The sequence below is a fragment of the Poecilia latipinna genome, unplaced genomic scaffold (genome assembly GCF_001443285.1).
Source record: "Poecilia latipinna isolate Pla-1442-1.1 unplaced genomic scaffold, P_latipinna-1.0 Scaffold94, whole genome shotgun sequence".
Classification (NCBI taxonomy): Eukaryota; Metazoa; Chordata; class Actinopteri; order Cyprinodontiformes; family Poeciliidae; genus Poecilia; species Poecilia latipinna.
In genome coordinates this window covers 306,245-330,952 of record NW_015112710.1, presented here as the reverse complement: position 1 = coordinate 330,952, position 24,708 = coordinate 306,245, and the positions used below count along the sequence as shown (strand labels likewise).

Genomic DNA, 24,708 nt, shown 5'->3' with positions numbered 1-24,708 from the left:
AAGGTCTGTAACAGCCTGGATCGATTTAGGTGGAGTGGATGGGCCTGGCTGGAGGCGTCCCTCTGCTGGCTCACAGCTGTTTGAAAAATCGGAGGTAAAGATGATGTTGAAGTCTCTCTACCAGGGATTCATCAAACGATGTGAAGTCAGTGTTGATAAGTCAGAACATGAACAGTGAGGCAGGGCACAGGCTGCGCTTGCTTAAATATTGCAGCATGAACCAAAAGAATCACGCTTGATCACTATAATTAACCATAACATGTTTAACTAAAAATGTGTGAGCCATGTTAATAGATATAGGAACTACATAACAAATTTGCTTCAGATAAAAGAAGAATCTCCAGCATGAGTGATTTATATAATTTTTCAGATGTTGATGAAAAAGACTTACATTCCATCAGCATTTAAAAAAAACATAAATATTGCTCAGAATAGATGAAATGCTTGAAAATTTGAAATATTACAGCGACAAAGACATGAGAGATGACCCCATGTTCAGTCTGCTACACCTGCCCTGCTTCAAGAATGACTTACTCTGAACAGCAGTATAATCTGTTAATCTAAAATAATTATTGAACTGAATGTGGAAAAAGTTCTGCAGGGTTTGCAAATTTGGGGTTTTTATCAATAGGCTCCTCCTAATTAGTCTTCTTCGGAGTGGGTAAGATATCCAACATTGTACTGACGTATGAGAAAAAACTAAGAACCATCCATCTAAAAAAAAATACACGAGTAAGAGTAAAAAAGTTTTTATTTGTTCCTTTGTTTCATTTAATGAAATAAATTAGTACTGAAGTACTGGGCAACTAATCGAAACATCTGATTTAATATTTAAAAAGTATGTCATCAGACGGACAAAAACACAAAGTACAGTATTTTAAAGACTAAAATGGAAAGAAAAAGGTATACAAATTAGTAATGTCATTCAAAAATAACAGATCGATTCAGGTGAATCGCTTTTCCAAATCTGTTTTTTTCTTTCATTTAGACAAACAAAACAAAACACACACACACAAAAAAACCTGAGACTAATACTTATTGTCAGCAATATAAATACAATGCAGTTTAGAATTTAGTGAATTACTTCCAGTGCTAAATTGCACAGCAGGCTCAGCAGGTGGAAAATTGCCTTTAAGTAGCAAAGCGTGTGCGTAATAAATAAGTCTTACCTTTAACTTGGTGCGTCTGTATTTCACGCCTTTTCTTTTTTACTTCCAGTCGAGTAGAAAGTACAGTGAAATAAAACTACTCCTAAAAGTAAATCACATCTAATTCTAACAAAATTAATGTTTTCAATAATAGGCCTTGTCTGTAGGATTTAAAGGATGAGTCCTAGTTTTGTCTGTTCTTAGGGAACCCAAATGGCAAACAACAGATATTTCTGCAACTTTTTGTCAGCTACGGGGAACTGAGGCTACATTTCACACAAACTCAAGAGAATTTGACAACAACAAGTTGGAGGAACATTGACTGGTCTGCTTGTCCCAGACTCAGCTGAAAAATGTATGTACTCAAGGATCAGAAGTTGTATCAGAGGTTCAAGTTAGAACTGATGGTATAATAGTGTGAGGACATTGTCTCGTCACACCCATCACACACAGGGATATATTTTAAGTGTTTGCTTCTGTTAGTTTTAACTTTTATTTTCTTCTACGCTAATTTTGTTCTCACTTGTCTTCTTTGTTCCATGTCTTTACGTTTAGGAATGCACACACTGACCCCCAAGCCCTTCCAGTGCCCTGAAGCAGAGAAGGATTGCAACCCTTGCCTTAACGCAACTAAAGCTTGCAACCTAAACTCCCTCTGCAAGAGGCACCGCAGCAGCTACATCACCACCTGCAGCCGGAGTGACACCAACAGAGGAGAGAGCTGCAACAGGAAGCGCTGCCACAAGACACTGAGGGCCTTCATGGACCGCGTGCCTCCAGAGCTAAGCCAGCGGCTGATCTTCTGTCCCTGCCAGTCTGAAGGCTGCGCCGAGAGACGCAGGCAGACGATCGTTCCTGATTGCTCTTACACAGATAAGGAGAAGCCGAACTGTCTGGAGCTGCGGCGGGTTTGTCGCGCGGATGCGCTCTGCAGGTGAAGTAAAAAAGAAAAACCATGCCGGAGTTTGTGTGTCTTTTTTTTGTTGTTTTTTTTTGTTCGTTTGTGACGGCATTTGGGTTTGTGTTCTTAGTCTAAACCACAAATTTTGGAGTGAAAAAAAATAATTTATTATCATTCAAGTCGATTTTAGCTTTGAAATTTTTACTGGAGCAGCACATTTGCACTTTTTGATTGTCTCCTACGCCATCATAAAGTTTGTTCATTTTTCCAATGCAACTTCAGGTAATTAGACCTTTAGAGAGCAGCCGCTATTAGATGCAAGATGAAGACGTGAGGCTGAGTTGAAGGGACAATGCTCAATTAAGCTGAACAAAACATTAGTGGATCAGTTTGGCTGCATGGGCCCTCTATTGGATTCCAGCAGCCAGATTTAATTCACACCTACCCAGCCGTGACATGTTTCCTTGTGTTAGTTCTGCTCGGAGGAGGTGAAACACAGTGCCTGGGGCCAAACCAGCTGTCAAGATCTTTTACTGGAGACTCATGTCCCTGTGCTGACCATCAGGGGGCTTCGCGCTCCTTCTGATACTCTGTAATTTCTTGTGTTGAAATGAGCAGTGTTTTAATAATCGTCGGTGCTTTTAAGATGATTTATGACACTAATGAAGATTAACCACCTGTCAGATCGGAGGAACAAAGGAGCTGTCTGCCCCTTTCTGCTTTCGCACTTTATCACATTATAAATACAAACTCCTGCCGCACAACTATTAATCACAAATCTGTCCTTCATGCTAAATACTGTAGAAAGGAAAACTTAACACTGCACATCACCCTGAGCACACCCACTCCTCTGAGTAACACGGCGATGGCAGCGTCATGCTATGGTGATGATTTTCTTCACCGTGGATCCCGGAAAATGGTCAGAGTCGATTCAAAAATTGATGGCGCTAAATGCAAGGCCATCCTGGTAGAAGAGCTGTTAAAGGCTGGGAAAGACTCTGACAGAGATTCACAGAACAATCAATGACCCCACAGCCAGGGCTATAAGGCAAAAGGTTTTCAGGTCTTTTTGTTTGTTAAAACAAAAACAAACAAACAAACAAACAAACTAGAAAACATGTACAATTATGTACAACGTATCAATTATGTGCCACTATGTTGTGCTCTGGCGTATAGAATCACGCTATAATGCCAGAGCACATACTCTGGCATTTTAACTCTTTTGTATTGTGAGAAAAAGTTAAAATGTGTGAATACTTTTGCCATAGACTCTATTACTATTATTATTACTCCGCCTGCCTCTTAATTACAAAATGCTTCTCCTCCAAAGGACATTGTCTGTCTCCAGTCTGTGCAGAAATATTGTTTTGCATGCCAACATAGGAGCTATTGCAGGAAATTAATGTTATACATGCACTGGAAGACCAGGTTTGATAATAATAATAATAATAATAATAATAATAATAATAATAATAATAATAATAATAATAACATTTCTGCAACTTAAAAGTCAAAGTGCCACTTCAGTATCAACAGAAGTTGTACTTTTGTTTGAATGGTTTATATACTGTACATAAACATTCTGCGTAGTCTCTTTAGGCACACACAGTAATTTGCTCAGACAGGCCCTTCTCTAACTCCACTTATATACTTTCTATGGAGAGTAGCACACTCATAGTGTTAATGGTTCCTCTTCTCCAGCACTAAATTCACCCTCCACTCAGCTAAAGTAATGGAACTCTATCAGGCCTCCTCCAATTTATGATTGTCTCAATAATTACCTGCTTGCCTGCATTGTGTTATCTCTTTTCAGAGCGAGCGGCTTTCTTTGACCTTTAGGCCCTCCGGTGTCTGCAGTGCTCCTCCTTTTTGAGAAAGATGAAATAGAACGTTAAAGCTCATTATCTGCGGCCACGGAAAGCCCCTCCGAGGTCAACAGCTCGATGAGTGTGTGCACGCTGCCGCTGCGTGGACACGGGCTTGCTCGTTCACCAACAGAGCAGCAATCACTCAGGAGCCGCTCTAGTTCCAGTATTTTTTATTTTATTTTATTTTTTGCTTGTTCTTCAGAAGTAAACGAGGGCTGTCATGTAAGAGAATTTCACCACAATTCAGACACAATGAGCTGTTGAGCTTTATTGAGGCTTACGATTTTACCTTCCCATGAAGAGTTCACAGTCAACACTTTTAAAGTGCTCAAACTATCCTTCTTTTTGCATAACTTTACCTGATTTAAAATAGAACAGCAATGATGCCTTTCAAAAGTTTTATTACTCCTTGAAATTTTCCACACTTTGACATGTAGCAACCTCTAAATTCAATGGATTTTACTGGGAATATAAAGCTGTCTCTTTTTTATGTCTGGCCTGCACTGGCATTCAGCAAACTGAAGTTGGTACTTTGTAGAACTGCCTTTTGCTGCTGTACGAGCTGCAAGTCTTTGGTGTTTGCTTTTGACATTTTTAAGATTTTAATTTATCTCTAATCTTCTTTGCCAAGAAGCTCCAGTCCAGTCAGATAAGATGCAGAGCAAGTGTGAAAATAGGGCAGTTTGTGGAGTCCACAGCTAATCATTGTCCCGTGTGACTCTCCCGCCTAAGCTGTGGATGCAGCTCCTCCAGAGTCACCATCTTGACTGCTTCTGAGGAAAGTTGAGTTTGTAGAGATAAAGCAGAAAAATGGGGTTGAAAATATTGGCACACTTTTTCAATTTATTGTTGTTCTACAAACTCCTATTTAAATACACATAAATGTGTGGATAATGTTGGAGTTTTAAGGGTATTACCACATTTACAAGGCACTGTAGCAAACCCAGCATGTTGTATATCTATGTTTCAAAAAATTACAGCATTGTAAAATGCTTTGAGCAATCAGAATCATGAATTTAACGATTTAAAAAAACAAAAAAAAACCCCACTAAAATTTAAACCTCAGCAAAGTACAAGACTTGAGTAAACTTTCTGGAACCTCTTTTTACTTCTCTGTTGGTAACCAAAGGAAGGATCATTCAGTGACAGGCCTTAACTTTTCCCCAAAGGACACCTGTCTGACTAAACAGAGAAGATACACAGCTTGCCAGACCCATTTTATTTGAGAACAATAGATTACTAAAGACAGGAAAGGGAATAGAAAGAGGAAAGGATAATATATAATGAGACAGAGAGGCAGAGGGTGACAGGGGGAGGTACTCAGAATCAATGTGGGCGACTGCAGTCAGTGGGAGGTCAGTGGTTTGATCAAACAGCTATAGGTTTTTTTGTAATAGTTGCTACAGGCTATTTTATACAGTACAGTCTGTGCAACACATGCATCTACTGATGGGATTGCAGCAAAACACATCCTCAGTGGAAACTGATTTTAGAAGATATTGAAGATATCAAACTTTTCTTAGCCGGTATAATTTCTGTCCAAGGCATTCACTTTTTGTTCTTTCATTTTTTTTAATCCAACACAGAAAGAAATGCTGCAGGTTTTTTTTTTTTTTGATAAAGATAAGTGATGTGAATCCAAAATCTTTTCTTTAAAGAGTTACTGCTTATGCCTTAAAAATGTATCTGATTTTTATTCACTTTTTAAAAATGCATCGAATTACATGCTGTCGAATGATGTGGTTAGCGACTGAAAATAGTGGGACCTCTTTGGTACATGTATTGAACAGAAATGAAAATACTTTTTTTTTTCTTTTTTGCTTTTTAACACCAATTACTGATCAGAGCAGGATTAGCCTATTTTCCATCTCTTGAAGAATGATTGGTGCATTCATTCCACCTTTATTTTAGGTCAGCATTGCACTTGGAAATAGCTGCTATTTAATCATCTTAGCTGAAGTACAGGCCTTTAGAAAGTATACCTTGAGAGTACTGGCTGCCAAACTGGCTGTGATTTCGCCTTTGGAGAAGAAGTAGATTGTTCCAGATGGAACAAACATTTGAAAAGATTTCAATTATATCATTTTGGCGAGGGCCTGGGTGGCATATTGCACTGGAAGATTTCAGTCTCTCCTTGGTCTCTGTGGGGGTGATTGTTGGCTTACTAGGTGGACGGAGAACAAGTATTAAATGGAACAGCGGCTTTTTCTAACACCTGGTTTCACCTCTGCTTCGGTTATTACAGAGCTGCCTCCCATAATCCTGCTCGAACTAACAGAAAGCATTTCTCTGTTTGCTACTGTTCAATCCACATTTGTCTTTTCGTTTCTTTTTTTCTGTCAGAAATGGGCGTGTATGTGTTCGAATGGATGCTTGGGCATGAATGCGCGGACACTTCCCATCCTCTCCCGTGTCGGTTTGTGAAAGAAATGCCTGATAAAAACAAACCCAAAGAGCAATGAGCTGTATTCGTACTTGTACCGTATTGATTCTCTGGAAGATCAACGCAACACTTCTATCTTTGATTCATTCCCCCCCTTCGACACGATCACTGAGCGCTCTTTGATTGAGTTATTTGGCCTCTGGTTTTCAAAGTGGGCAGGTGAGAAACGGTCAATGAGCACACAGGTGAGCTGACCCAGTTCGGGAGATATACAGGATCAGGTTGTTGTTGCTTGCTGAAAATTCATTGGGAGCACTCTCTTGTTCACACACACACACACACCCACAAGAACGCGCACACACACACACACACACACACAAACACACACACACACACACACACACACACTCACACACACACACACAGTCCTAACTCAACAGTCTGTTCATCTGACAACTTAAGTCCCCACTGAGGGGAACCATGTGGGGAGAGAGACTGGCCCAGATGACATTACTCTGTATAGCTTCTGAGATAAAGCTGAAAGAAATCTGGAGGCTGCGGCACTTTTATCATCCGTTTCTCATCACTTTTTCTCTCTCTCTCTCTCTCACACACTTGCACTCAGACACGTTTGTGTTTTTTCACTTGTGAGAAGGCTTGCAGTATTCCCAGGCTGCTAGTTCTGCCCCAACCTCAGGGTCTCACATACATGGTTGAGTCTCTAAAGAGCAGAGTGCTTTTGATAATCAACCAAAACTTGGCTGTGTGGATTTCAATAGAAATGATTCCTCTGCTTTAGTTAGAGACAAAAGCAACTATAATCTAAATTGTAGTTGCTGCTGTTTTGGTTTGCATTTGGTTACTTACCAGCTCAATTGCTCAACTGATCACAAGTCTCCTCCATTGTTTTGAGTGGTTTTAGTAGCAGAAACATCCAGGAAACACTGCTCTGCCATAAATACTTTAGCAAGCAAGTAGTAGTATGAACTGTGTAGCCTTTTATTCTGATGCACAAAACTCTGCTTATTTGCTTTTAAGCAATTGCTGTGTTAGTTTTCAACGAATTCTCCGTTTCTATACCGTCTTTTAATAAACAACATATGTTGTAAAGTGGGATGTTTTCTTTTGCACAACACGTAAAACTTAAAAAAAGTTACAACCTTGTAGATGATTGTTCTATACACTCATACCATCAGGCATGGGGGACAAGTGGAAATGAATTGTTTTAGTTCAGCCACACTGAAAGCTTTTCTAGCATGAACAACCTAATTAANTTNACGTCACACCGTCCTTTTGAAATTTTTTTTGCTCAGCTTACAGAAACCTGGAAAGGTTTTGGGGATCACAAACATGTTGTGATCCCCAACATGTTTGTGATGTTTGTGACAACATGTTTGTGATGTTTGTGATCCCCTTCATACCTCATACCTTTGGTATGAGGTATGAAGTCCTCATACCAAAGAGGAAGTCAGGCAACAGGCAAAAATCAGGCAAACAGGCAAAAATCATACCAAAGAGGACCAGAAGTCCTCTTTGGTATGATTTTTGCCTGTTTTCTTTCTTGCAGGTCTGCAGTGTTTCAGATGATGTTAAAGGTCCTTTTGTGACCTCCTGGATAGGTTGACAGTGTCCTTGGAGAAATTTAGGTATTTCTAGGAAAGTTCATCTTTGTTCCAACTTTTGGAAAATTTCTCTCACCGTGATTCACTGGTGACCTAAATCCTTGGAAATGACTGTGTGACCCTTTCCATATTTAATTACCATATTTAATTACCTTTCTACATATAGCCAGCTTGGCTATTTTTCCTTTCATAAATGAAATCATTTGTAGCATAATTTACTACTTAATAATAATAAAATGTTCTTAATGAACTAGAATATATCAACAGTGCATATTTCTACAACTCTAGAACTCTAGACTGTTTTCAGCTCCTCTAGAAATATTGATCAGTCTTTTTACTGATGCTGTACACCAAATTCCTGAATTGCTACACTCATGCCTGCAACTTGTTGATAAATGGCCATTTTCCTAACTACCATGTCGCAAGCTGTGTTTTCATGCAGTAGTTCAATCAAGGTGAATTCAGTTGTCAGAATGAAACTAAAATGACTCTACACAGTGTGTTCATCTCATGCCTTGGGACATACACATGCTTTCAGAGGTCAGCTGAATCGGCCATGTAACACATGACTAACTAGAAGGTGAAGTGGCTCCTAATGAGACCTTAGGGAAGAAGGAACAAAGTGTAGTCACTATAAAACGCAGTATAAACGGCAGCAGGTCTTTTGATATGGAAGTAGGTACATAGAACAGGTACTGCAGCAGACTGGCGACCTGTTCAGGGTGAACCCCGCCTCTCGCCCAGAACATTAGCTGGAGATGGGCACCAGCATCCCTTCCGGCCTCACTAGGGACAAGGGTGTACAGAAAATGGATGGATGGATGGATGGATGGATGGATGGATGGATGGATGGATGGATGGATGGATGGATGGATGGATAAACTTTCATCCAGTTAACATTCGAGCCATGAGAGTCAAATAACGAAGAAAAAATAACAGTTCTCTCGAAATGAGCCCTTGTGTCTCAGTGGGATTGACCTGCTTAAATAAAAACTATGAATGAGAAATTCCCTCTGAATGTTTTCACACTGTGAAGCTGTCTAAAACTGCTTCTCATACTATACGATGGCTGTGTACTTGCTTTCCTATAACCGTTGAAACTTTGCATAAAATTATTTGGACAGAGACAGAACTTCTAGCTGCGAACTTTGATATTGATGTGAGTTCAAATCAAACACTGACAGACATACCCAGGATTAAGTTTGTGATGGTTTCAGGATTCAATAGAAAACTTTAAAACGTAACAAATTTTAATGTTAAAAAGCTCCGGATTAAACTGAGATATGTATCACAAAGTCAATGGTTCTATGGCTGAGTAATATAACTATAGATTATTGCTAGTTTAAACCTAAATTCACCACCCTTAGTAGAAAACTAAAACTTGCACAAATACCCTCCTAAGCAAACTAGGACGGGTCAACCTGTCCTGCAAATTAGCATCAAAGTCTATTTTTTGCCATTGTTCCCACCCCAAACGCCTCAAGACTTAATATGAAAATAACCCAAAAAGCAGACAGGGGAATAAAATCACTCATACAAACAGGATATTTTTCTTTCTCACCTTTAAAGGACTGTGCTCAAGGCAGTGCCAGAACCATTTCTCCCCCCCGCTGGTTACATTACAAGTTATCAAAGTGTTTCTTTTCTGATAGTGCTAAGCTCTGTTTTTTTGCAAGCAAAGCATATGTCAAATGGTGACCTTTTTTTCCTCGTACATAGTTTGGTTTTCTGCAGTGTGTAGCGTTTAATCAGACATCGCCTTCAGTGGAGACATGCTTAGCTTGCTGGCTACAAATGAGAGGAGTATAAAGGGATGGAGTGGCAAAAAAAAGAATGATAGTGGAATTGAAGTAGTAAGAAGAATGAGGCTGGAAAAAGACTTGTGCCTTTCATTTCAATACAGAGATTAGTAAATGTCTATTTACTTTCCTAACTGTAATCTCAAAGAGAACATGGCCTCGAGGAAAATTTTTACCGACCAGGCGTTGTCCTTTCCTTTACCGTCTTTTCTTTCAGTGCTTCCATATGTATTATTAATGAAACATTATCAATAGACTGTCTTCCTTATCCACAGAATGGCCAATTTGTGGTTGTGAATGTGTGGAATGGGGCCTCAGCTTTCTTTTTTTTTTTTTTTTTACATTCACTGAAATGTGTCATATTTACAGGCTTTAAAATGTTCAGATTTTTTTTCTTTGTGTAACTAAGAGTTATTTAATTGCATGTAGAAACCTAACCAATGGTGTTAGTAGTTGTTTTTTTTAGAACGCCTCACTACAGATTTAATATTGTTCTTGTTGCATAGTCAGATGTAATGTTAAAACTTACGGTCTTTGTAAAATCATTCAGTCACAGCACAAACTTTGTTCTCTGGAACTTATTGCATATAGTAGATGCTTTTATTTTGAGAAAATGTTTGTTTGCTAAACATTTGCTCCCCCACAACATTCAGATGTCACAGTAGTGACACAGTAATATCACAAAATCTTGTGGAAGAGGATGCAAATGCTTTGTCTGTGCTGATGAAGATTCACTCACTTCTTCAGAGGCTTGGAACTGAACGTAAAACCGATGACATTGTGCCGTATTTTTAGATTAATTCACCTCATAGTTACCTGAGCACTTGGGGACTCTCACCAGCTGATCATCAGCTTTGGGGAAAAGACAAAAACTAAACAAAACAAACTACGAAATATGACATAATACCAAAAGTTGTGCATCTCGCTAATTTTGCAGTTGAACTCTACAGATGGACACTGTGAATTTTGCAGCCTTGATCCCAGTAAACTTGCACCATTCGAACCACAAGTGGAACAGGAATGACACACATACGTTGTGCATGATGGGATTTGATGTTCCATAAAATTCACCTACTTTTCTTGACCTAAACTAACTTAACATTTTTTTTCTTTCAAATGTTTTCCAGCATGCTAATTACAGAGTTGGCACAAGTCTTGCCAACTCTGTAAGAAACTCTTAATGCTTTTACATGCAAAAACATTTTCGATAATGTCACGCTTTTTACTTTGCGTTGACATTTTGAGGATGGATTGTTCCCGTTTTAACTTGACCGTTGTCCTGAACACAAAGCATGGTCTATGAAAGCAAGAATGAGGGAGGCTGGTGTGGAATGATGCAGGGTTCTGACCTTCACCCTCCAGAGCACCTCTGAGATAAGCTGGAGGTGAGACTGTGAAGCCTTCTGAACCTACGTCAGCCTCTAACCTCGCAAATGCATTTTCTGGAGGATTGTACAAGAATATGCATAAACACTCCTAAAATTGTGGAAAGTCCTCCCAGAAAAGCCGAAGCTAACGCAGACACTCTGACTACTTAACAATGTTTTTGTAAAAAATACATGAACTTTATTTCAGTTTCACTTTCAGATTCACTCTTAATTTGTATTTTTATACTAGTCACAGTAAAGTTAGCCAATTTTTGTTGCTGTTTGGTTCTGGCTGAGTAAGTCAAGAAAATGTTCTGATACACATTAAGCTGTCTTGTTTTTTGACTGAAGTCATCTCTGTCCAATGCCCTTTAAGAGTATTGACCGGGGAATCCCAGTGAGAACTACAGATGGCAGATTTTTATTTATTTATTTTTTTTAAATCCAGAAACATTCAGGTAAAAATAGCTTTTGGATCAAACAGACAATCACCTTTAACCAAAGTCCCAAGGTCATCAGTAGCAACACAGGTTCGGAAAAATACAGGGAAAGACACTGAAGGCTGTCAAAAGATTCAAAATGGTCCTCTCACAAGGTCAGAGCTATGTTGCAGAGACAGTTGTATTTTTATTTTTCATGACATTTTAAGGCGTGATGCAGAATCTAGGAAAAACACTGTCGAAAAAGAGTAACAATCAAATCTCTGCTTCTTTTTTTTTTTTTTTTTTTAAAACCCATTGTTTGTTTTTCCATTTGACGTTAAATGACAAAAGGACACAGAGGGCCACTGGGTCATGTTGTCTGAACGCGGGCCAAATTCACACGAGCATCTGAAGCGAAAGTGACAACAAGAGAGGAGAGCGGAGAGGAGGCGAAGATAGATAAGGTCAGAGGTGCACAAGTGAAAAGGAAGAAAGGGAAGTGGAAGAGGAAGAAGTCAGAGAAGAAACAAACATGTTTTGCTCTTTCCCGTTTGCTTCTCGTAACTGCTATCACGCCGGCCCTTATTGTTTGGGGCATATTGTTCTGCCCGATGTAGATGAGATACGGTTTGTAAAGCCTCTTTAGATTGAAGACTGAGAAAAGCGATAAGACTCAGCAGCTGGAACTTAACATTCAAGCGATATCATCATCTGCCGAGAAGCTCATATTTCTGGAAAGAGGACTGAAGAAAGGACTCCAAACGAGATAGGACTCCCAATAAACTGTTTTAAATGAAGTCTGATAACACTTTTTCTTCTTGCCTCTCCTCCATCTTGAGGAAATGGTTTCCAGGACTGACACTCATCTGATTTAAGTCGCATTGTTTGTCATGGCCATCAAGTGATAGGAATAAGAATCCATAGAAAAAGCCATTAGTTTTCTATTACTGCCAAGCAGGATGGACAGGCACTCAGCGTTCACCCGGATGACTGTGTTTAAAGTGTCAGGTTGCTTGAAAGAAGTCTACCTCTGTGGGGGCTCCCCCTGCCACTTCCCTGGGGGCTGAGTGGCTGAAATGACCATAAAACTCCGTTGAGCTAGACAGCCTGTAATTTCAGCAGCGAGAGGCGCTTTGCCGAGATATAATGGAAAGTCCGTGGAAGCCATGAAATGCACCGAATCCTGGTGTTGGAACGCCATTGTCTGAACACTCAGGACACCTCTCTAAACTTTAAATTACTGTTTTTAAGCCATCATTGTCGGAAAGAGCTCTGCAGCTAGAAAGAAACTTGCGCTCGTTCGGCTTCTTTAATCCTTTGTGGTCTGCTATGTGCGTGCATAAATCTGACATTTACATTCTGTGTTCGCACAAAAGTTAAAGACCTTTTATTTCCCCCCTTTATAATAAGAAAAATGGAAAAGAGGGGCTTTTAAAGGTTGCTTTGTTTAGGCACAGCAAAAAATGTTCCCTTTTCTTCTGCCTGCTCTACATTTTTTTTTATCACTGTTGCATTACTGTGGGCACAAGTGGCTTTTTTACTCTGAATGCAGATGAGCGAGAAAAGGGGTTCTGAGAAAGGAGGGCGTGTGTTAAGAGGGGCACTTTTATGATTTTTACATTATATAATTTATTATGTGTGCTGTTTTTGTATGTCCATATGCCTGGTTTTGAGTGCATGTACATCTGTACATTTTTCAGCCTTTGCAGCAGAATAGCAGAGCCAAGCATATATCCAGTTTTCACTGCATCTTATCTCAAGAGGCTACCTGGGTTTATCTGTAAAGAATGGACGTAGTTGAAGTAATCTCATGAACCTGTTGGCATTTTTGGCTGGTTTGTCCAACTGCATGTTGGAACAAAACCCTCCGTTATATTGATATTCATGCTCAAGATGCAGTGAAATAGTCTTTTGGTCTCTAATAAATTTATGTGATACAGTTAGTTAATTTATTTTTATTTTATTTAGTAATATAACATAAAATATTTAATATAATAATTAAAACTGTTATGTTATGGCTGACATAATTAGTATGATAAATAATGATTTGACAGTTGTTCAGCAGACATCATGGATGGTAAGGTGCAAAAGGTCATTGTTCAAGAAGCTGGTTGTAAATAAATATACTGCTCAAAAAAATAAAGGGAACATTTCACTTTAATTTTGTGTGTGGCTCCAAATCCAGGCCTCCATTGGTTAATAAATTTGATTTCCATTGATGATTTTTGTGTGATTTTGTTGTCAGCACATTCAACTTTGTACAGAACAAAATATTCAATGAGAATATTTCATTCATTCAGATCTAGGATGTGTTATTTGAGTGTTCCCTTTATTTTTTTTGAGCAGTGTATATTTCTTTTTCCACAATGACAGCCCCTGTACATTCTCTTATCTTTTGGAAGGCGCCTGTGTCATTGCCAGTTAGAATACATCTCTGTTTAATGAGAAAGGTAAATTGTAACATTGCAAAGCACTTGTATGACACTTTATCTAGACCAGAGGAGCCTCAGATGATTACATGAGGCTGCCATGTAATCATCGCCATTGGATTCTTTCTGGGTACTCCAGTTTTGTCCCACAGTCCAAAAACATGACTGTAAAGTTGACTGGTCTGTCTAAATTCTCCTTAGTGAGAGTGTGTGTCCATGTTTGTTTGTCCTATTTGTCTCTGCGATGGACTGGCGACCTCTCCAGGGTGACCCCACTTCTCGCCTCTTGACCCCTTGCAATCCTGATAGAGATGCATGTGTTAGAAAAGGGAGGGAGGGAGGGAGGGATGGATGGATGGATGGATGGATGGATGGATGGATGGATGGATGGATGGATGGATGGATGGATGGATGGAGGGAGGAAGGGAGGGAGGGAGGGAGGGAGGGAGGGATGGATGGATGGATGGATGGATGGATGGATGGATGGATGGATGGATGGATGGATGGATAATAGCAGGGCAGTAGAGCGAGGTATATGTCCAGGTATATGATTTGAGTAGCTTTTTATGTCATCCTACTCTCTGGGTTGGTTGTGACTTGGCCATCTGCAGCAGTGGCATAGAAAAAAAACAAACAAAAAAAACATCAACAGAGAGATACATGACAACTGTATTTTTATTATCCCTTAGCCAAATGCTGGTCTACAAGAACAGAATGCCTCATGATGGTATGCTGGTCTCCAACAGATTATATAATGAGAGCACATGGTGTTTCTCTAACTTTTCTAAATAACAGCGTACCTCCTGCTGAACCAAAAGATTACATGTTAGCTGATAAGCATGCAGGGACAGTCTCGTGATTATGATGCATTCTCCATCTCATCCAATTACTACAGAAACTTGTGGAAATGGTGGAAAAAATTATGAATAAGTGATTAAGCTGTGCCGCCATGATACAATGCATATTTAAAGACAAGGCTTCATGCAAATGTCTTTGACATTAATATTCTGTCTTCTTACGGAATTATGGTACCCTGTCGTTTGCAACATCGGCACTTTATTGTTTCTTTTTGATCAAGAATGTTTTAAACAGAGTGTGGTAAAGACATCAGCCAGTGTTTCGCATTAACTATGGCATGGCAGTATCAGACTTGGACTAACTTTTCTAATACCATAAGAACAAGACTTTATGTCTTTTCTCAGAATTGTCAAGTAAAATCTCTTGTACACTTTTTGCACGTTTTGCATAATGACCCAGCATAACAGACACAAACAAAGGCGTCATTCTACATTTTTAACGCTCTGGCGGCATGACAAAAGAGGAGCAACAGAAGGCAATAGGGACTGTAAATAAAGCCAGCATTGTTATGGGGCTTAAATGGATATGATTTGATTTTTCACTTGTAAATACTGTAGCCATCCATATCTGCAATGGCTACAAGTGAAAAGAAGCAAAGTTGCTTTGTCAGGTTGGCTAGGAAAAAAAATAAATAAATAAAAACCTGCCTCTAGTGAAATGGACAAGCTCTCAGTATTTGCTACAATCATCCAGAAATTAAATTCTCCCTTGTTTCTGCAAAGTAAAACAAACCCCTTTTTTTAATGTTTGGATTGAGGGTCCAGTTTTTGAAACAACACCAGAATGATTGTGATTAACGTAATTCACATAAGGCCATCACTAAAACCTTTTCTTGTTTCCGTAAAGTTGTCTGGGAGCTCCTGTTAACTGACGGTGAAACAACCCAGGGGGCTTTGAAGTGCCTTTGAACTGCGGGCTGAAAAAAAGTGGTCACACCAGGCCAGGGTGAATGACTCATGACACATGGAAGAAAAAGAGACAAATGTGCACTAATTGTGAGCAGCTGTGATGTAACCAGCACAGGCAGGGCAACTTTGCATACATTTTTACCCCTACATCTAGCTAAGTGGATTAGCAATGCCACCCTGGGGGCCCACACAGGCTTAACACTCTTATCACAAACACATTGAAGCACAACTTACTTCTTCACCGTTCCTTCGCCTGGTGGTGAGAGTGAATTTTGAGAGACAGTTGAGAGCTGGTGTGGCCGGCGGTTTGGCGAGCCTCCACTGTGTCTATCGCCCCTGTTCATGAAGTACACACATGGGGCAGCTGGCTCTGTTTTGTGCAATGACTCCCACCGTTGTGCAGGTGGAGTTTTAGTCTCTTGCTCCAGACAGAGGTTTCTTCTCCCAAAGTGCAGAACATGAAAACAGGTGAAGTAAATATCACAGTGTGCAGAAAATGATCGTTTTAACCAGCAAATGTACTTTTAATAATTATCTTGTACATGAACTAATGATGTTTTGCCTATTGTGTTTCTATCACGACTATTACGATTGTATCTCTTTACAACTATGTTTCATTGTTTTACAATTGACATCCGAAGCTCTGTGTACTCTCTTTCTACAGCGCAAATGTACCTACAGGTCTTAGTAAAGTTACCTGAAACTGAATGCGCTGCCACTGAGGCTGCAACATAAAGACATGGAGATAGCTGGTAGCTTGCTGGAAGTCACGCATCGGTGGGAAGTGGTTGCTATTCAGAGAACCTGTTGACCAGAAAACAGATGTTGCTTATCATTTTACGAGCCATAACTGGCAGCTGCTCTTTAGTGAAAAAGGTGCCAAAAATTCAATTCAGTGTTGCATGTTTGTGTGTGTTTCTCTCTCAGGCACTCAAGCTCCTGCCACTGTTTCTCTCTCTGTAGGTCTAGACTAGCTGACTACATAGCAAATTGCTGGATGGCTCCAAACACCGTGGGAACCTGCCCCAACCAAGACAATCACCAAGCCTGTTTGAACTCTCTTGCGAGGCTCATCGGTGAGTGAGTGTGGCTGCGAGAGACGTGGTGGTTTCAGAGTATATGGGTGCAAGTAAAGGTCTGATTGAAGATGTGATAAAAGCCTGAAAAGTATTCATGGCCTTTGAACTTTTTCCCATTTCCATCAGTTTTAATTAGACTTTATTTAAGCAGTACATTATTGTAACATGGAAGGAAAATAATACATCATTTTGTAAGTGTTTTACAAATACATTCTAAAACATATATTGGGGTCAATTTATTCGGAAATTGACACTGATCGGTCGCTTTGCTGCTTTACAAATGTCAGCCAATGGGATGTCAAGTAGTATTGTGTCCAGCTTCCCATGTAGCATTTTATCTCAAATCATTTAGAAAACAGCTGAAAATAGACAAATAATTTGGTGTTAAGTTCCACCGAAAAATCCCTAAACATTTAAATCCACACTAAAACATCACTGAACTGCAAATAGAGGGTGATGGAGATAAAATATGCAAAAGCTAAGTTGAAATGACTACTCCAAATTCTTAGAAACAAACAAACCCAAGCTTTGAACATATCACAGAGATCTGCTCCATTCATCATCTGGCTGCTCGGAAAAAGAGAATATTAATCAGATCTGCCTCCAAGAGTCTTTTAGTAGTCCTGGAGGAGCTGCTAAGATCCACAGCTCATGTGGTAGCAACTGTAGACAAGGCATCTTTTACTCGTGGACTTCATAAGTCTAGCCCTGTGTAAGAGAGAGGGACGAGAAGAAAGCCCTTCTTAAGAGAAAGTTAACAGAAGTTCATTGTGCCATGAGTGATATGGATGATTTCCTTCTGCAGAGACAGTGGTCTGCTTAGAGTTCATGTGAAGAGCAGTCTTAAAAGGAAACCTCAAAGTCTGCTACAGTCTGGACAATGGTAAAGAGAAAATCAGAATTAAAAAGAAATATATTATACGTTTATATCTGTCACATAAAATCCTAGCAGCTATACTTAAGTTGGTAGTAGAAACTTTACAAAGGTAAAAAAAAAAAAAAAAAAAAAAAAGTTTGAGGTTATGAATGTTTTGCAAGGTGGTGTTTACGATTTAGCAAAGCATCATTATAAGACTCTGGAAAAAACAACAACATGGTATGGTCATTTTCCTTTATCACATCAAACAGCCAGAGGGGCTAGATACCACATTTTTTCCCTGCTGGTTTGATATCCCCGCCAGCACTCTGGACATTAGTTGAGTACCAGAAGTAAATTAGAAAGCAGAGGCAGGCAGAAAGCGTTTACTTAATTAAAACACTCCACGACCATCTGTTTGAGGATAATAAATGTTGTGCAAATAATGCACGGCATTGTGTACCGTTCGCAGAAAGGATGCTGAGAAAAATACGGAGAATAAACAGGTGACTCGAGACAGAATATTTTCTCATTCTAATCAACAACATCTATAGGTGATATTACAGGGGCTACAAAGATTTTTAAATGCAAATTTTATATATATGAAAAAGGTAGATTTTTCCACTGCTTAATGGTTGCTGAAGTGGCCATAATTCAGTACACAGCTGTGCCTCACCACAACATGTCATAAATCATGAAGGTTGAAGTAATGTTATGCCACAATGCTTCCTGTGTTTTCCTGTAAAATATTGCACAAAGTGCATCTAATGCTTATGACTCCTGCTGAAAGCACTGACTCAAAGAGAGACATTTGAAAAGTAAAATGTTTGTAGCAGGCGTGCTGGATTCTAACAGGGCATACACTTCCTAGAGCAACTGCTCTGCAAAACATTTATACCATAATGGCCTCTTTACATCTAAATAAAGCACTGCAGAACGTTTCCTATAAACTCCAACAATGCAAATCCGTTGCTCTGACTAATATTTTGTGTCCCATTTTACATATTACTTGGAATAAATGTAGTCCATTATTGTCCATTAGTGACCCGCTACTATACTCATGCGGGCACGTGTTGTTGCCCCGATGCAGGGACGGAAATGACCCCCAACTACGTCGACAACAGCTTCACCAACTGGACCATCTCTCCGTGGTGTAACTGCATAGGAAGCGGAAACCAAGAAGAGGAGTGTATGAACTTCCTGCGGTATTTCACTGACAACACATGCCTAAGTAAGCCACCCTGACACATGCACACACTGCATATCTCCGAGATGTAATTCGCTACTGATCGGGTTCACCTTATTCATGTAAAATTGATGAGAGCAAAAGTGTGTGAAGCAGTAGTTACTCTTGCAAACATGTCGGAGCTGCAGGAGCTCTGAGCTTCAATCTAATGCAACTTTAATGGTTTCATGTCAACTTCCGCTGTTTCCTTTTGCCGCGCTCCTCTGCGAGATGCAGCGTTTGTGCATATTGTAAATAGAGGAGTCATGGAACATCACAGGTGTCAGGGGCGAGACAGTCTAACATAAGGGTTTTTACAATTCATGTAGAAGTTTTGAGTACAAGCATTACAAGTTTTGAGCTGAAAGACATGAAGTCTTGCTTTCAAAATAAAAAATGTAAGCAAAAGTATTAGAAGTTTTGAGAACGAAGGCACAAAATCCTGCTTTCAGTCTGAAAATCTTAGATTATGGCAGAAATATTCGATAAAAATGCTAATAACGCTTCACCTGAAATAAAAATAACTGAATAAGTCTTTAGCATTTGTGTGCCAGGCTGCTGAGAGTCTTTGCACAGTTTGCTGAAGTGCTAGGCTAATGTTAGCTTGCTTTTTCTCCGTTTCTATATGACTCAGCTATGCGTTATATGACACCTGTTTTCTTTGCAGTTCTTAAACAGATGCAAATCAGTGTTTGGATTTTGAGGGTTGTGATTTTAATTACAACTAAAACTTTAAAGAAAAACCAGACCCCAAAACCAAGTCATTTTTTTTTTTAGATTTAAAACAACTGTCATTATTTTATTGGACAATTGACGAAATCAAACCAGTAGAATGAAAATACATAAATAAAGATGTCTGATTGAATCCATTTGTGAATTTTTGCACTCAGTCCTAATAAAAACATATCTGCAGCACCGTTTGATTCAACTTTTCCATGAACACCTTTTATCCAATGAATAAGTTAGACTAAAACGCTCCTGGTTTTATTTTTTCGCACTTCTCGTCCTCCTGTGGGCAAAATCGACCCGGGCTTTGACAGAAAAGAAGCCATTTGCATGTCATTTTCACATTTTAATCTAAAAGAGCTCGTCCTTGCTGGAAGAATGTCGTCATAAAAAAGGGAATGAAAAGAAATAGCAGTAGTAAAACACAAATCATTTGTACATCTAATACAAAACACACGGGGAAGCGGAACAGAGGGGTTAGTTTCAAATATCCCTGTGCCTTTTTCACACCTTCCTTGTTATGGCACAGTGAGCTGTGTCATCAGCCCTATCAGGACACCATTGCCTTTAACATGTTCCATTGTGTGGATAATGCTTTCAGACCATTTCAATAGATTGCTGGGTTGCCGTTTTAGCTGAGTGTGCAGGCTGAGGGATGAGAGCTGGGAGCTGAGGAGGCGTCTGGAAAAATAACACCAAATGCAGTATCTCGTCTCTGCAATCGAGGGGAACACAACTTAAATTTTCACAAAGAATGTATTCTTACTAAAAGACACAAACTGACTACAAAACGTAGCAAGCTTTTATCAACCTGCAACAATCAATCTTAATGCAAAAAAAAAAGTTTTATCCTTACCTTCAGATTCTGTTCACAGGCAAAAAAAATAATTTCTTCTGGGTTTTTTTAAGGTTACGATATCAATTGATATAAATAAACAGAAAAGTCAAACTAAGTCAAGCTAAGATAGTGCCTGAAGCTGTTTTTGTGTGCCACCAGTACACATTCCTATAGATTTAGCTGACTTGAACATGCAGCCAAGCAATGGCTGGATTTTGTTTTTCTTTTCAGTTTTGTCAAAGTAAGCAAGCTACAAGTAAGCACTTGTATCTCTTTGAAGTGGTCAGGTTTTTCTTTTTCTCAAAATAGCTAATTACAGGTATTATTTAGATTTCAGACTCAAGTCTTCAGTCAGTTTAATGGATGTGCTCCAGGGTGTCATGGATGCAGAACTCCAGAGAAGTTCTGCTACTCCGACCCACCAATCCATAGCATTGTTTCTGATTCACTGTAAGATGCCAATTTTAATGGGTGGAAATCAAAGTTGTCGCTAATAACGCTTCACATGCTTTTTCGCCTAAGTGATTACTTAAACACTGTGACATGCAGCAGAACGCTGTGAATTTCACACCCTTGGTACTGATATACACACACTGTCCAGAAAAGAAACCCACTAAAAGCAGAATGGAGACTTTAAAGATGCGACAAATCTTCATTTCTTTAAAACCTTCTACATTTTTACACACATAACCAGGAGCCACTTTCGACAGACACTAACCATAGCAGCCCAGAAACACTTTAACGCAGCTCCAGTTTTTGAGATGCTGTGACCCAATTGCCCAGCCATCACCATTTGGTCTTCCTCAAAACTATAAAATCCTTTTGCTTGCCCATTTTCCCTGCTTCTGACTTTAAGACTAGTATTTTTGCTTGGTGCCCAACGTACCCCACCTACCAAGAGGTGCCATTATAAAGAGAAGCTACGGGGAGAGGGGGCTCTTCGATTTCCAGATGATGCCATAATGGTATGCATTAAAGATGAAGACAGCTTGCCTATTCATGGTGACTTTATTTTTCATGTCTTGCCATTCCCATTCTCCCTAACACCTTGGACTTATTTAACCTTTCTTTATCTACAACAGAGGTTACACTCGCTGAAGGTCACATCATAGAATTGATGCTCTTATCTTGTTTGGCTTTAAAGTTTCTTAATTTACTCGAAATAACGGCTGTTTTGATAAAGCTGTTATTTCTAAGTGCCTTTTTAACTGTCTCTTTCTATTTCCTTCACAAAGAGATACACTTGCATATTCAGTGTGGGTTCTCTGCAGGTAATTTCTAGCATGCTGCTAATTTAACATCCTTAAATCTCATTAAACCACGCTCAGACCAGAGGCGTTATTACATTTATCTAATGATCACCGCCTTTTTATCCTTGACCACTCCAGAATAGAGAGGAGAAAAAAAATCAAATTACTTCCTTGGGCTCAATCAGCACTAAAAAGAATTATAGAAAGTATGAACTTTAGTAGAAGGAAACAAGTATGAAATAACTTAAATAATGCTGAAGAGAATCAATTGAAGATGCTGCTCTTGGTTTTGCGGGTTTGTAGAAGGAGATAATCCTAATGCAGAAAGTAGTTTTGTTATAGCAAGTAGCATTTTCATAGATCACAGCTTACTTTTATGAAACCCTCTTCGGTACAGAATTATATATGTCTAGTTTCAGATAGTCTGATTGAATATTTAATATGAAATATTAATATGATAATAAATTAGAAAAAAAAAGGCAAGTTACTTGAAATGGCCCTTTCCTTCCGCTGTCAATTGCATCCCAATACCAAAGAAGACTATAAGTGAAATAGCATTTCTATTGTTCAGTTTTGGTGTTTAGACACAGTCATAAATTGTGTTTTAATCTCAGTTTGAACAGTATAAGTATTTAAAAGTTTGAATTATGAACAGGTCACTATACAAATCGGATACTGACTTCGGAAAACTACAAGACATTCTTAAGCTGCAGTCGCACAGTTTCCTTAGTTGTCATGCATATGTGGAAAAACACATGTTATAAGGGTAAAAATGTAAGCAAATTGATATTTTTTACTGAAATAAAGTCATGTTTTTACTTAGTTTACGATCATTTAAATCTGAATGTAAAGTAAGAGTCCTCCTAAGCTCTATGGCAGATCTCTGTAACCATAAGGCAAAACCTTTTCATAGCTTTCTTAGTGAGCTGCTCACTTTGTTAAACTAACTCTCTCTTTGGTATTGTGGAGATTAGATATTTCTACTATGTTTTTTTCAGTCTTTCCTATGTCCAGCATGTGTTAATTGGTGCTCGTTACTTGTCACTGTAGCAGTAATGACCTGGCAGTTATCGAGAGTGTATCTTTCTTCTGGCCTGATGACAGCTGGGATCGGCTCCAGCTCCTCCTCATGCGGCCCTGAACAGATCAATTAATCTTCTAGAGTCGGATTGTGGCGATAATCCTGATTGTCTTCTTTTTTTAATCAAATAAAGCCAAACACAACAGCTCAAGGTGTAATATTTACATTCTGTGGTTTAATTTTATAATAGATGAGCAAAAACGTTTGGAGTTGTTAAGACATGCCTGCGTTACAAAACGATTTTGTTATTCGTCAAGATTTTGTTCTATATCAGTGTTTTTATTTATACAGGGCCACCGGTTTCCACTAATTACTAAGTTTGAAATAATCATAAAATGTTTCACCTTTTCGCTTTTTTTGTTTGAGCCAGCGAAAGAAAGAAAAAAAATCAGTGTGGAGACCAAATACTGATTCACTCTGTCTTTAATTCTTTTTTTTCTTGTTCTCCAATCTCTTATCTCTTTGCTGCTTCGATGTCTGCAGACAGGACAATGACCAGCATGAAAGGAAATCTTGTCCAGAATCATTAAGGAATTGAACTGCAATCGCAACAAGCTTCACAGCTTAGGGTCCAAAAAGTATTTGGAGGATGGGAGATCCAGCCACTTTGATTTATGACTTCATCCCTCTTAAAGAATCTGTGGGGACAGCGTTAGCTTTAATGCATCCTGGCAAACACACCAGTAACGACACACCTTTCAGCTCTCACCACAACTCTTTACTGTTTGCTTTGAGCGTAATTGGCTTTCTTGATTCTCTTCTTGTCAAGCTTTGATTTTTCCAGTGGCTTTTAAGAGTGTGTTGCTTTTTTTTTTTTTGGTATGTTTTATTGTTCCTTGTAAAAATGATTATACCATTTTAAAGATTCCACATTTTCTTACGTAGTGACTACAAACTGCAAATAAACTGGGGTAAACTAAAACAAAGTAGTTCACATTTTGAAGAAATAAAAAACATGTTTTTTAAATGTTTAAATAGTAAATTTCAAACATATGCATTTAGCCCTTTGATTTAATAAATTGCAGAACTTCCTTTTGCTGCAACGACCACTGCAGGCCTTGAGGTATGTCTCTGACAGCTTTGCACATCTACGGACTTTGAAGGCAACTTTGAGGCCAATTTGTGATTTTAGCATTAATGGATGTGTAAAAAAGTGGGTTGGATACACATGCATGCCAAACTTTTCAGATTTGTCTTTGTAAAAACCTGTTGCTTTATCACATACAGTCCCGATAAAATGTGTGCGCATATATAATTATTTATGTGACGAACGTGACAGTGGTGTGAAGATTGTAACTGTGACATATTTTAGAAGATACTGTAAGTGTTAGTAGGCAGGCATCTTGATATACAAGCCTATGAGATCAGGAGTTTTAGGCCTATGTGGCCATTTGATTGTTAACATGCATTACCCTGCTATCTTGGAACAAATGCCATTTCTCCTTGTTTGGAGATGTTTTGAATTTGATCGGCGACACAAGTCTATTCAAAATCATTTTTGCACAATGGCCTTATAAAGAAGGTGGTTGCCAAGCAATTTCATGCTTTGCCTTCTCTCTGGCTGAGAAAAAAGCAAAAGGCTTTGTATTTTAAACGGATGTACAATGGAAAGGTACTCAGCCCCGTGGTGCTGCATCTAGCTGGAGTAGCTGACTGTACGAGGATGTATCGCGATTTTGCAGACTTGCTCATATACTTGCACAATTACACACATGTTCAGTAAGTCTTTCAGCTTAGATACTCAAATGTTTGTTTCACTACGCCATGCTCTGCGCGAAGCCGACTGATTTGCAACTTTCTGTGAATTCAGTTTCCACTTGTGTGCGAGGGAACAAAAACAGTTCATCATCTTAAGTGTGGGGATCCTCTCTTTTCTTGTGCTGTTGCAGTGAGCAGAGCAGCTGTTACATAAAAGCAGTTTTGTAATGATCAGAAACCAGGAGCCATA

General features: G+C 39.0%; 1 protein-coding gene across 1 annotated transcript in view; it reads left to right on the top strand.

The window, feature by feature from the left end:
- The window catches only part of LOC106941774 (GDNF family receptor alpha-2-like), a 71,724-nt gene that overhangs the window by 33,901 nt on the left and 13,115 nt on the right, over window positions 1–24,708 (top strand). The window contains exons 4-6 of the mRNA XM_015024891.1: window positions 1,704–2,082; window positions 16,669–16,781; window positions 18,731–18,871. Coding sequence (XP_014880377.1) covers window positions 1,704–2,082; window positions 16,669–16,781; window positions 18,731–18,871 — 633 coding nt within the window. The remainder of the gene's footprint in view (window positions 1–1,703; window positions 2,083–16,668; window positions 16,782–18,730; window positions 18,872–24,708) is intronic.